General features: G+C 44.5%; 1 protein-coding gene across 5 annotated transcripts in view; it reads left to right on the top strand.

Annotated features, from left to right (window-relative positions):
• GSE1 (Gse1 coiled-coil protein) overlaps nucleotides 1-12,943 on the top strand; it is a 510,191-nt gene that overhangs the window by 149,881 nt on the left and 347,367 nt on the right. For 4 of the 5 annotated variants that reach the window (XM_060788123.2, XM_060788125.2, XM_060788124.2 and 1 more), the window contains exon 2: nucleotides 16-169. In XM_060788123.2, the coding sequence (XP_060644106.2) occupies nucleotides 16-169 (154 nt within the window). Of the gene's footprint in view, nucleotides 1-15; nucleotides 170-10,614; nucleotides 10,788-12,943 lie in introns of those variants that run through there. The other variant, XM_060788126.2, reaches the window with a different exon arrangement.

The raw sequence follows: 12,943 nt of genomic DNA, 5'->3' as shown, positions 1-12,943 counted from the left end.
CATCTTCTCTTCCAGACCCCGGCAGCCTTTCCTTTGGAAGCTTCTGTGCTGAAGCTTCCTGCGAGTGAAGTCGCACCGCGCACATCAGAGGCCACAGCTCCAGGAAACGGATCCATTCAGGATTACAGATCCGGCTTGGATGTGGAAAGCCCAGTCCAGACAGCCACAAGTAAGACTCTGTGCATGCTGTTGTTACATACGGAGCCACCTCTGACTGTACAACCACACAAGGTTGCAAGATATTTGGCATCAGGGCATGCATGTTTATATAGAGATGGGACAGTAACCAAGGTTTGGGAAACACTTTTGGAGAGAAAGGGGGGGATCAGGATGAGCCGTTTACTTTCCATAGATCTAAAAGTCAAAGTGTGTATGTTGGATTGTTTATATCTCAAACGCTCCTATATGGCTTGATGGATCTTGACCAACTCTAGTATATCTAAACCTGGTATATTTAAAAGTCAAAGTATGACTAGTGCTCCTACAAGGCTTGATAGATCTTGACCAACTTTGTATATCTAAACCTGATGTATCTAAAAGTCAAAGTATGTATGTTGGATTGTTTGTATCACAAATGTTACTTCATGGCTTGATGGATCTTAGCCAAACCTGGTATATCTAAACCTGGTATATCTAAAAGTCAAAGTATGTATGATGTTCCTACATGGCTTGACAGATCTTGACTAAACTTGGTATATCTAAAAGTTACAGTATGTATGATGCTACTACATGGCTTGATGGATCTTGACCAAACGTAGTATATCTAAAAGTCAACATATGTATGTTGGATTGTTCATTTCATAAATGTTTCTACATGGCTTGATAGATTTTGACCAAATCTGGTATATCTAAAAGTCAACATATGTATGTTGGATTGTTCATTTCACAAATGGTCCTCCATGGCTTGGTAGATCTTGACCAAACCTATATATCTAAACCTGCTATATCTAAAAGTCAACATATGTATGATGTTCCTACTTGGCTTGATGGATCTTGACCAAACCTGGTATATCTAAGCCTGGTATATCTAAAAGTCAAAGTATACATGTTGGATTGTTTATATCACAAATGGTCCTCCATGGCTTGGTAGATCTTGACCAAACCTAATATTTCTAAACCTGCTATATCTAAAAATCAATGTATATATGATGTTCCTACATGGCTTGATGGATCTTGACCAAATCTGGTAAATCTAAACTTGATATATCTAAAAGTCAAAGTATGTATGATGTTCCTACATGGCTGGATAGATCTTGACCAAACCTGATATATCTAAACCTGATATATCTAAAAGTCAATGTATATATGATGTTCCTACATGGCTTGATGGATCTTGACCAGATCTGGTAAATCTAAACCTGATACATCTAAAAGTCAAAGTATGTATAATGTTCCTACATGGCTGGATAGATCTTGACCAAACCTGGTATATCTAAACCTGGTATATCTAAAAGTCAAAGTATGTATGATGTTCCTACATGGCTTGATAGATCTTGACCAAACCTGGTATTTCTAAGCCTGATATATCTAAAAGTCAAAGTATGTATGTTGGGTTGTTTATATCACAAATGCTCCTCCATGGCTTGGTAGATCTTGACCAAACCTGGTATATCTAAATCTAGTATATCTAAAAGTCAAAGTATGTATGGTGCTCCTGCATGGCTTGATGGATCTTGAGCAAACCTGCTTTAACTAAACTTGGTATATCTAAACCTGGTACATCTAAAAATCAAAGTATATATGATACTCCTACATGGCTTGATGGATCTTGACCAAACTTGGAATATCTAAACCTGGTATATCTAAAAGTCAGAGTATGTATGTTGGATTGTTCATATCATAAATGCTTCTACATGTCTTGATGGACCTTGACCAAACCTGGCATATCTAAGCCTGGTATATCCTTATTCTTGGATGTACATTAGACTTATGAATAGACTTAAATTACTAACAAAATTCCATAATCAACATATTATATTTTCCTTGGCCTTTCCCCCCACTCTTATGGTATACAAGTGAAAACGAAAATTAAAAAATGTATGACCAACAACAGCAAAAAAGAATTCTCATGTTGGGGTTCCCTTAATCCTGGGAATTATTTCAAAGGTTCATCCAAGGTGAAACGGTTGAGAAAGACTGGCTTAGCCGACAATTTCACTCCTGTGATGTTCTTACCAAGGGAGAGCTTAAAAACGAGATTAAGGAGGAATTACTCCATTCCTCAACAAGGCCACTTTCCTCCCTTGCACCGTCTAGAAAGCCAAATCCAGATCCAAAAGAAGGGTTTCTGGCCTGAAAAGCAAAGCATCGAAAGGAGAAAGGTATCACATTCTGAGGTTCCTTGACTTTTCCAAATATCCAATGGCATTCCAAGCTTTGCTGAAAGGCATTTGGTCATATTGAGTAATTGTGCCAAGTTTGGTCCAGATCCATCATTGTTTGAGTCCACAGTGCTCTCTGGATATCTCTGAATGACAACTCCAAAACTCAAGTTCAGCGCCCACCAAACCCTTCCAGTATTTTCTGTTGGTTGTGGGGGTTCTGTGTGCCAAGATTGGTTCAATTCTATCATTGGCGGAATTCAGAATGCTCTTTGATTGTAGGTGAACTATAAATCCCAGCAACTACAACTCCTGAGTGTTCTGTGTGCCAGGTTTGGGGAATACATCCAAATTTGAACACTGGTGGGATTTTGTGTGTGTGTGTGATTTTGTCATTTGGGAGTTGTAGTTGCTGGGATTTATAGTTCACCTACAGTCAAAGAGCATTCTGAACTCCACCTACAACAAAATTGAACCAAACTTGGCACACAGAACTCCGATGAATAACAGAAAATCCCGGAAGGGTTTGGTAGGCATTGACCTTAAGTTTTGGAGTTGTAGTTTTCCTATATCCAGAGAGCACCGTGGACTCAAACAATGATGAATCTGGACAAACTTGGCACGAAAACTCAATATGCCCAAATGTGAACACTGATGGAGTTTAAGGAAAATAGACCTTGACATTTGGGTGTTGTAGTTGCTGGGATTTATAGTTCACCTACAATCAAAGAGCATTCTGAACTCCACCTACAACGAAATTGAACCAAACTTGGCACACAGAACCCCCATGACCCACAGAAAATACTGGGATGGTTTGGTGGGCATTGACCTTGAATTGTGGAGTTGTAGTTCACCTACATCCAGAGAGCACTGTGAACTCAAACAATGATGGATCTGGACCAAACTTGGCACGAATACTGAATATGCCCAAATGTGAATACTGGTGTTTGGGGGAAATAGACATTGACATTTGGGTGTTGTAGTAGCTGGGATTTATAGTACACCTACAATCAAAGAGTCCCTGGTGGCACAGTGGGTTAAAGCACTCAGCTGCTGAACTTGCTGAGCTGCTGAAGTTGCTGATCAAAAGGTCTCAGGTTCGAATTCAGGGAGGGGGTGATCTCCCACTGTCAGCCCCAGCTTCTGCCAACCTAGCCGTTCGAAAACATGAAAATGTGAGTAAACCAGTAGGTACCGCTCTGGTGGGAAGGTAACAGTGCTCCATGCAGTCATGCCAATGGCCACATGACCTTGGAGGTGTCTACAGACAATATCGGCTGTTTGAGTTAGAAATGGAGATGAGCACCAACCCCCAGAGCTAGATACAACTAGACTTCATGTCAGGGGAAAACCTTTACCTTTACAATCAAAGAGCATTCTGAACCCCACCAACAATAGATTTGGGCCAAATATCCCACACAGAACCCCCATGATTAACAGAAAATACTGTGTTTTCTGAAAGTCTTTGGGGAGCCCTCTGATACCCCCTCGTGACCCCCCAGGGGTCCCGACCCCCAAGTTGAGAAACGCTGGTATATGCATTCATGGTTTGCACCCTTTCCTCTTTTCCCTATCATTTTGGCACAGCGTTTTGCTTCCGGTGCAAGTTTTACATATAATGCATGGGAGCAAGGGGAGAAAGTTGGGGTTTGAAGTACATACCTTATAAAAAAACAAAATAAAACCAGCAATGTCAGTTGCAGTTTGCTAAATTAAGAGATAAACATGCACACCTGAGTGCAAACCTAAGGCCTTTGCAAAGGAAGGCATTCTCTGTCCCAGATTGTGCTGGCACCGCAAATGCATTCAGCTCAGAAAATTATGGGTTGGAAAATACAAGAGGCCTTGCTTGGCTCTAGATGAGCGAATGCAGGGAGATAAAAGCGCCTCTTTGTACCTCGTGGGGATTGCTGATAAGGGCATTTGTTCCTTTCCATTCTGTGAAACCAAATATTGCAACCATTTGTTTTGGGTTTTTTGGGGGGAAAGGTTTTTTGTGCAGGTAGAACTCTGTGGCTTAGTTGAAAAGACAGCCCCCTCCTCCTTGAAAAGCGGGTGTACTCACTTGAATGGGACAGTTTTCGGATTTGTAGCCACTGAACTGCAAAGACCTTCCAAAACTACAACTCCCAGAATGTCATGGCTTTAACCCATGACAATTAAAGTGGGGTCAACCTGCATTGGGGACTTAGGGCAGGGTAGAAAGGAAGTTGTTATTGTTATTATCATCATCATCATCATCATCATCATCATCATCATCATGGGTTAGTGTTTCTCAATTTGGGGGTCAGAAGGGGGTTTCCGAGGGGTTAGAATCATAGAATCATAGAATCAAAGAGTTGGAAGAGACCTCATGGGCCATCCAGTCCAACCCCCTGCCAAGAAGCAGGTATATTGCATTCAAATCACCCCTGACAGATGGCCATCCAGCCTCTGTTTAAAAGCTTCCAAAGAAAGAGCCTCCACCACACTCCGGGGCAGAGAGTTCCACTGCTGAACGGCTCTCACAGTCAGGAAGTTCTTCCTCATGTTCCTCATGTTGCCACAGACCATCAGAAAACACCTATTTCTGATGGTCTTAGGAACCCTTTTGGCAGAGAAGATCTCTCCACCTCTCCTTCTCTTCCTTTTTGGTGTTGGTGAACTACAACTCCCAGAATTCAAAAACAGCCCCCCCCCCCAACCCCACCAGTATTCAATACTGGCCATATGGGTAGTGTGCCAAGTTTGGTGCAGATCCATTGTGGGCTGGGTTCAGAGTGCTCTTTGATTGTAGGTGAACTATAAATCCCAGCAACTACAATGCCAATGTCTATTTTCCCCAAACTCCACCAGTTTGGACATATTATTCGTGCCAAGTTTGGTCCAGATCCATCATTGTTCGAGTCCACAGTGCTTTCTGGATGTAGGTGAACTACAACTCCAAAAAAAAAAAAAGTCAATGCCCACCACACCCTTCCACTATTTTGTGTTGGCCATGGGAGTCCTGTGTGCCAAGTTTGGTTCAATTCCATCGTTGGTGGGGTTCAGAATGCGCTTTGATTGTAGGTGAACTATAAATCCCAGCAACTACAACTCCAAAATGACAAAATCACATTCTGCATATCAGATATTTCCATTACGATTCAAAACAGTAGCAAAGCTACAGTTACGAAGTAGCAATGAAAAATAATGTTATGGTTTGGAGTCACCATAACATGAGGAGCTGTATTCAAGGGTCACGGCATTAGGAAAGTTGAGAAATACTGCCATAGCATCTCCCCTGTTCCTGAATTTGGGGGGCTCCCTTTAATTTGGCAAAAGGGTGCAATTTTATATATGGCCATAAGGTGGCATAGAGCCCCTCGTAAGCAATCCCAATGCAGGTCTTCTTAAAGGGCCCCTTCCCCTTTTCCTGCACTCTCTCCCTTAAAATGCCCAAGGTCTGCTTATCTTATCTCTGTGAACTATATGTCTCAGGAGGGGCCAGTCACCCTTTGATTATTATTCCTTTCCCTCCTGGGGAGCAAGGCCTTTTCTCAACTGGCTCTGCCCCAAGGCAGTTTCACAGACATTGGCTCCTCACCCTATTGGGAAAGGAGGCTTTTGAAAATGGGAAGTGAGCCTGAATTTCAAAGGGGGTTCTTGTACTCAGAAGTGGCAAATTCCAGCCTAACAGATATCTTTGAGACTTTTAGTCCACAGAATTCCCAAACATAGAAGTGTTGAGAGTTCCCCAGGATTCTAAATAATAATAATAATAATAATAATAATAATAATAATAATAATAATAATAATATATATCTCTCTCTTTCTCTCTCTCTATATAAAATTATATATAGAGGATTATTATTATTATTATTATTATTATTATTATTATTATTATATGAGACACACAACTCTGGCACAGGCCAATCAGGGTAGTCCCAGTGGTGATCAGCAGACTGGGTGCAGTGCCTAAAGACCTTGGCTTGCACTTAAACACAATTGGCGGTGACAAAATTACCATCTGCCAGCTGCAGAAGGCCACCCTTACTGGGATCTGCACGCATTATTATTATTATTAATAATAATAATAATAATAAATAATAATAAACATATATATATATATAGAGAGAGAGAGAGAGAGAGGATTATTATTATTATTATTATTATTATTATTATTATTATTATTATTATATGAGACACACAACTAAAGTGACTAAAGACCTTGGCCTGCACTTAAACACAATAAGTGCTGACAAAATTACCATCTGCCAGCTGCAAAAGGCCACCCTACTGGGATCTGCACACATTATTCGCCAATACATCACACAGTCCTAGACACTTGGGAAGTGTCCGACGTGTGATCCAATACAACAGCCAGCAGAGTGTCTGCTGTGGATTCGTCTTGTTGTGTCTCAAATAATAATAATAATAAAAACAACAACAACAATAATAATATAGTTCAACACTCAGTGGTTGGTGGTCTATATTTATTATTTACATGTATGTACATAACAAAGTCTTTGCAGCTTGATTTCACTGGCATTGCTATGGAATAATGGGAGATGTAGCTTTCTAAGGCCTTTGCAGTTTGATCTCACTGTTGTTGCTATGGAATAATGGGTGATGTGGTTTCCCATGGCTCTTGCAGCTTGACCTAACTTGAGTTGCTATGGAAAATAAGAGATTTAGTTTCCCAAGACCTTTGCAGCTTGATCTCCCTTGAATTGCTATGAAATAAAGGGAGATGTAGTTTCCCCAGACCTTTGCAGCTTGACCTCACTTGAGCTGCCTTGGCTCAAGTGGAATAATGGGAAAGATAGTTTTTTAAGGCCCTTGCAGCTTGACCTCACTGGAGTTGCTATGGAATAATGAGAATTGTAGTTTTCCAAGGCCTTTGTAGATTGATCTCACTTGAGCTGCCTTGGCTCAGTACTATGAGGTAATGGGAGATGTAGTTTCCCAAGACCTTTGCAGCTTGATCTCCCTTGAATTGCTATGAAATAATGGGAGATGTAGTTTCCCCAGACCTTTGCAGCTTGACCTCACTTGAGCTGCCTTGGCTCAAGTGGAATAATGGGAAATATAGTTTTCTAAGGCCCTTGCAGCTTGACCTCACTGGAGTTGCTATGGAATACTGAGAATTGTAGTTTTCCAAGGCCTTTGTAGATTGATCTCACTTGAGCTGCCTTGGCTCAGTACTATGTGATAATGGGAGATGTAGTTTCCCAAGGGCCTTTGCAGCTTGATCTCCCTTGAATTGCTATGAAATAATGGGAGATGTAGTTTCCCCAGACCTTTGCAGCTTGACCTCACTTGAGCTGCCTTGGCTCAAGTGGAATAATGGGAAAGAGTTTTCTAAGGCCCTTGCAGTTTGACCTCACTGGAGTTGCTATGGAATAACGAGAATTGTAGTTTTCCAAGGCCTTTGTAGATTGATCTCACTTGAGCTGCCTTGGCTCAGTACTATGGGATAATGGGAGATGTAGTTTCCTTTGGCTTTTATAGCTTGACCTAACTTGAGTTGCTATGGATTAATGGGAAATGTAGTTTCCCCAGGCCTTTGTTGCTTGACCTCACTTGAGCCGCCATGGCTCAGTGCGATGGAATAATGGGAGATGTAGTTTCCCAAGGCCTTTGCTGCTTGACCTCACTTGAGCTGCCTTGGCTCAGTGCTATGGAATAATGGGAGATGTAGTGTCCCCAGGCCTTTACAGCTTGACATAACTGAAGTTGGTATGAAATAATGAGAATTGTAGTTTTCCATGGCCTTTGTAGCTTGACCTCACCAAAAGTGCCTTGGCTCAGTGCTATGGAACAATAGGAGCTGTAATTTCCCAAGCCCTTTGCAGCTTGACCTTACAGGAGTTGCTATGGGATGATGGTAGATGCAGTTTCAAACGGCCTTTGCAGCTTGGCTGACTTCAATTGCTACGGGATAATGGGAGTAGTAGTTTCCCAAGGCCTTTGCAGCGTGACCTCACTGGAAGTTGCTATGGGATGGTGGGAGATGTAGTTTCCCAAGCCCTTTGCAGCTTGACTTTACAGGAGTTGCTATGAGATGATGGTAGATGTAGTTTCAAAGGGCCTTTGCAGCTTGGCTGACTTCAATTGCTACGGGATAATGGGAGTAGTAGTTTCCCAAGGCCTTTGCAGCGTTACCTCACTGGAAGTTGCTATGAGATGGTGGGAGATGTAGTTTCCCTAGGACTTTGCAGCTTGAACCCACAGGAGTTGCTATGGAATGGTGGGAGTAGTAGTTTCCCAAGGCCATTGCAGCATGACCTCCCTGGAAGCTACTATGGAATGGTGGGAGATGTAGTTTCCTAAGGCCTTTGCAGCTTGAACCCCCAGGAGTTGCTATGGAACGGTGGGAGATGTAGCTTCCCAAGGTCTTTGCAGCTTGGCCTTACTTGAGCTGCTCCTGGCTCAGTGCTATGGAAGAATGGGAGATGTAGTTTCCTAAGGCCTTTGCAGCATGACCTTACTGGAAGTTGCTATGGGATGGTGGAAGATGTAGCTTCCCAAGGCCTTTGCAGCTTGGCCATATTTGAATTACTATGAGATAATGGGAGATGTAGTTTCTCAAGGCCATTGCAGTTTGAACCCACAAGAGTTATTATAGAATGGTGGGAGATGTAGTTTCCTAAGGCCTTTGCAGCTTGGCCTCACTTGAGCTACTCCTGGCTCAGTGCTATGGAAGAATGGGAGTTGTAGTTTCCCAAGGCCTTCTGTGCCCAAGAGTGCTAAACTCCCATCTCCCAGGGGAGATGCCATAGCCTTGAGCCAGGGCAGCCCCATCGGATTCCCTCCGGAGCGCGGGAGTTCTAGTTCGCCCCCTCGCTTCCTCCCTTCCCGGGGGACGGGCCGAAGGGAAGCAGCGCCGCCAACCGCGGCCCCGTTGGAGCCGGTGACTCACTCACTCACTCACTCGGGGAGGACGCCTTGCCTGGCCTGGCCTGGCCCGAAGGGAAGAAAGAACAGAAGGAGAAAAGGGAGGAGGAAAAGGAGGAGGAGGCAGGAAGTGGGAGGGAGGGAGGGAGGGAGCGCGGCCCGGACTCGCCTCCGCCGCCGCTGCGGAAAGTTCCTGCGCGCTCCCCGGCTCAAGGAGAGCAAGGAGGAGGGAAAAAGGAAGGAAGGAAGGAGGAAGAAGAAGAAGAAGAGGGGAAGGAAGGAAGGAAAAGAGGGCAAGGGCCGGACCCCGGGGCCCCTCTCTCCTCCTCCTCCTCCCTTCTCTCATTCATGTTCTCCTCCTCCTTTCTGTCCTTCTAACCTTCTTCCTCCCCCTCCTTTCCCTCATTCTCTTCTTCCTTCTACTCTCCTCCTTTTTGTCCTTCCCCTCTTTCTCCGAGTCCTTTCCCCTCTTCTCCTCCTTCTTTGGGTCCTCTTCCAACCTTTCCTTCAACTTCTCCCTCTTCCTTTTCCTTCTTCATCTCCTTTACTTTCTCCTCCTCCTTCTTTCCTTCTCCTTTCCCTCCTTCTCTCCTCCTTCTTGTTCTTCTCCCTTACTTTATCCTCCTCCTCCTCCTTTCTCTCTCCCTCCTCCTCCTCTTCTCTCCCTCCTTCTCCTTGTTCTTCTGTAATTCCTCCACCTTTTCCTTCTCCACCTCCTCTTCCTTTCTTCCTCCTTCTTGTCCTTTTCCCATAACTTCTCTTCTTCTTCCTCCTTCTTTTCTTTCCTTCCTTTTCCACCTCCTCTTCCTTTCTTCCTCCATCTTATCCTTTTCCCATACCTCCTCTTCCTCCTCCTTCTTGTTCTTCTGTACTTTCTCCTCCTTTTCCTTTCATTCTTTCTTCCTTCTCCGCATTCTCTCCCCTTTTTCATTCTTCTCCTTTACTTTCTCCTCTTTCTGTTTCCTTCACATTCTCTTTTCCCTCTTCCTTCTCTCTTCCTCCTTGTTCTTCTCCTTTACTTTCTCCTCCTCCTCCCTTCCTTTTCCTCTTGCTTCACCTTCTCCTCTCCCTTTTCCTTCTCTCCTTCTTGTTCTTCTCCCTTACTTTGTCCTCCTTTTTTCCCTTTTCCTCTCCTTCTCGCCTCCTTCTTGTTCTTCTCCTGTACTTTCGCCTCCTTTTCCTTCCTTCTCTTCTCTCTCCTCCTCCTCTCCTCCACTTTTCCTTCTCTTCTTCCTCCTTCTTGTCCTTTTTCTTTCTCCACCTCCTCTTCCTTCTTCTTGTTCTTCTCCTGTACCTTTTCCTTTTCCTTCCTTCCATCTCTTCTCACTCCTCATTCTCTTCCTCCTCCTTCTTGTTCTTCTCCTTTACTTTCTCCTCCTTTCCCTTTTTCTCCTTCCCCTTCTTCTCTCCCTCCTCTACCTCCTCCCTCCCTTTCTCCTCCTCCTCCTCCAAACTCCTCCTCCTTGCAAAGAGAGATCCTGAGGGCGGCTGGATGACCTCGGTGCCCTGGGCTCCCCTTCGCCCTCTTCTTCCTCTTCTCCTTCATCTTCTTCATGGAGGACCAAAGGAGCCCCCGATGGAGTGGAAGGCCCCCTGCTGCTCTTCTGGGTGAGTGACCCCAACATCTTCCGCTCTTTCCTGCTTCTGTTGAGTTCTTCCTCTGGATATTCAACCCTGGCTGATTGACTGACGTCTCTTACTCTAAAGTTTTTCCTAAGTTGGTTTCATGGCGTGTCCTCACTGAATGGTGCGTGGTTAGAGGACCTTCTTTGGTTTAGGTTTGTCTCGCGGAAGGTCCAATGGCTCAGGCTTATGCTGGCATCGTCCTAGTGTGACTGGGATGTGTTCTGGGAGTATTTTGCATGATGTACTTACTTACTTAGACGATGCCTCGTTGTCTGAGTAGGATTGTCTTCCAAAGTTGGTGTACTGGCGGTGGGTCGATAGGTGACTGTGGAGCCCTATACTTGATCTGCATCTTTTCCCGCAGTGAGGGCATTGGTTTCCAGGTGGAAGGCGGTCCTGGTCGGGGATGGCTTGACGCACCTTCCTCTTGGCACGTTTTTCTCTTTCGCGCTCCATTTGTGCTCTTCAAATTCTACAGCACTGCTGGTCACAGCTGACCTCCAGCTGGAGCACTCAAGGACCAGGACTGCCCAGATCTCAGTGTCTAAACCAGAGTTTTTAAGGTTGGCTTTCAGTCCATCTTTCAATCTTTTTTCCTGCCCACCAACATTCCGTTTTCCGTTCTTGAGTTCAGAGTAGAGCAACTGCTTTAGGAGACGGTGGTCGGGCATCCGGACAACGTGGCTGGTCCAACAGAGTTGATGGTGGAGAACCATTGCTTCAGTGCTGGTGCTCTTTGCTTCTTCCAGCACGCTGACATTTGTCCACTTGATTTCCCAAGAGATTTGCAGGAGGCCAAGCCCAACAGCACATTACAATAAAGTAAAACCAAAACACAATAACAACACAGTAAAATACATACAACATATGAGTACAAAAACGAAAAAGCAAAATCATACACAGTAAAATAAAATAACATAATATAACAATGAGCGGGCCGCATGTGCAAGATAAAACTAAGATACTAAAAATACTAAAATCTGGATGAGATAGGGATGGAGCAGATTGTTTATGGGGGAGAAACCCGTAAAGGAACGGGGTCCTAAATATAGACCTTCATACAGGTGGGGAAATATACTCTGGGGACCAAAACCGTTGAGGGGGAGCAACTGTGTATGATAAACAAGCACCTTGGTATCCCTACGGATGTCCCGGGCCTCAAACACTCTCTGCTTCATTCGGAAAAATGCTGCACTTGCAGAGCTCAGGCGGTGTTGTATTTCAGTGTCAATGTTGACTTTGGTGGAGAGGTGGCTGCTAAGGTAGCTGAAATGGTCAACGTTTCTAATGTTATACCATTAAGCTGTATTTCTGGCATAGGAGAGGGAAAGCTTGGCAAGAAGCCTGCAGGGGTGAGTTGTGCCAGGCCCCAAATACTTTTTGCATTGTGTTTCTTGTCCTTCTTGCAAACTTCAGTTTTCTCTTTTGGGTCTCAAAGATGCAACAGCAGGTCTGGGCAAACTTGGGCCTTCCCTCCAGGTGTTTTGGATTGCGACTCCCACCATTCCTAACAGCCTCAGGCCCCTTCCTTTCCCCCCTCTGCTTCTTCAGGTGGAAATACTACCCAGGGTCTTCTCTGACCACAATCAGGTGCTACTAAAATTAAAGGGAAAGGAAAACATGGATTGGGCCTGGGCCAACTTGGATCTCCTTCCAGGTGTTTTGGATTTCAACTCCCACCATTCCTAACAGCCTCAGGCCCTTTCCTTTTTCCCCTCTGAGGCTGAGGGGGAAAAGGAAAGGGCCTGAGGCTGTTAGGAATAAGAGTTGAAAACAGATGAAATAATAAGTAGCAGCATGTTATTGTTTGGTAATAGCCATCCAAAACTTGTGGCGAGTTTGGACTTTGCCTTTGGCCTATTTGGGTCTTTCATAGATATTTAGGGAACTGTCTGGAGACAGGAAGGCAGAATCCGCAGCATGCGGCCGGCCAGCCTTGGCGCGCATGGCCAAGTATGCAGCTCTGGCAGCGCCTGCTTCCCTTCATGCGCTCCCTCCGATGTGCCTTTCAAAGTCACAGCAGGGGAATTGGGATACATTCTCTCCAAGAGCCAGCCTCGGCTTCCAGTGTGAAACCGATGCGTGGCCCATACCTAAGGATGCATCCGCACTGTAGAATTAATGCAGTTTGACCGCGG

Source organism: Anolis sagrei, chromosome 8 (assembly GCF_037176765.1).
Source record: "Anolis sagrei isolate rAnoSag1 chromosome 8, rAnoSag1.mat, whole genome shotgun sequence".
NCBI lineage: Eukaryota > Metazoa > Chordata > Lepidosauria > Squamata > Dactyloidae > Anolis > Anolis sagrei.
This window is presented reverse-complemented; position numbering and strand designations above follow the sequence as displayed.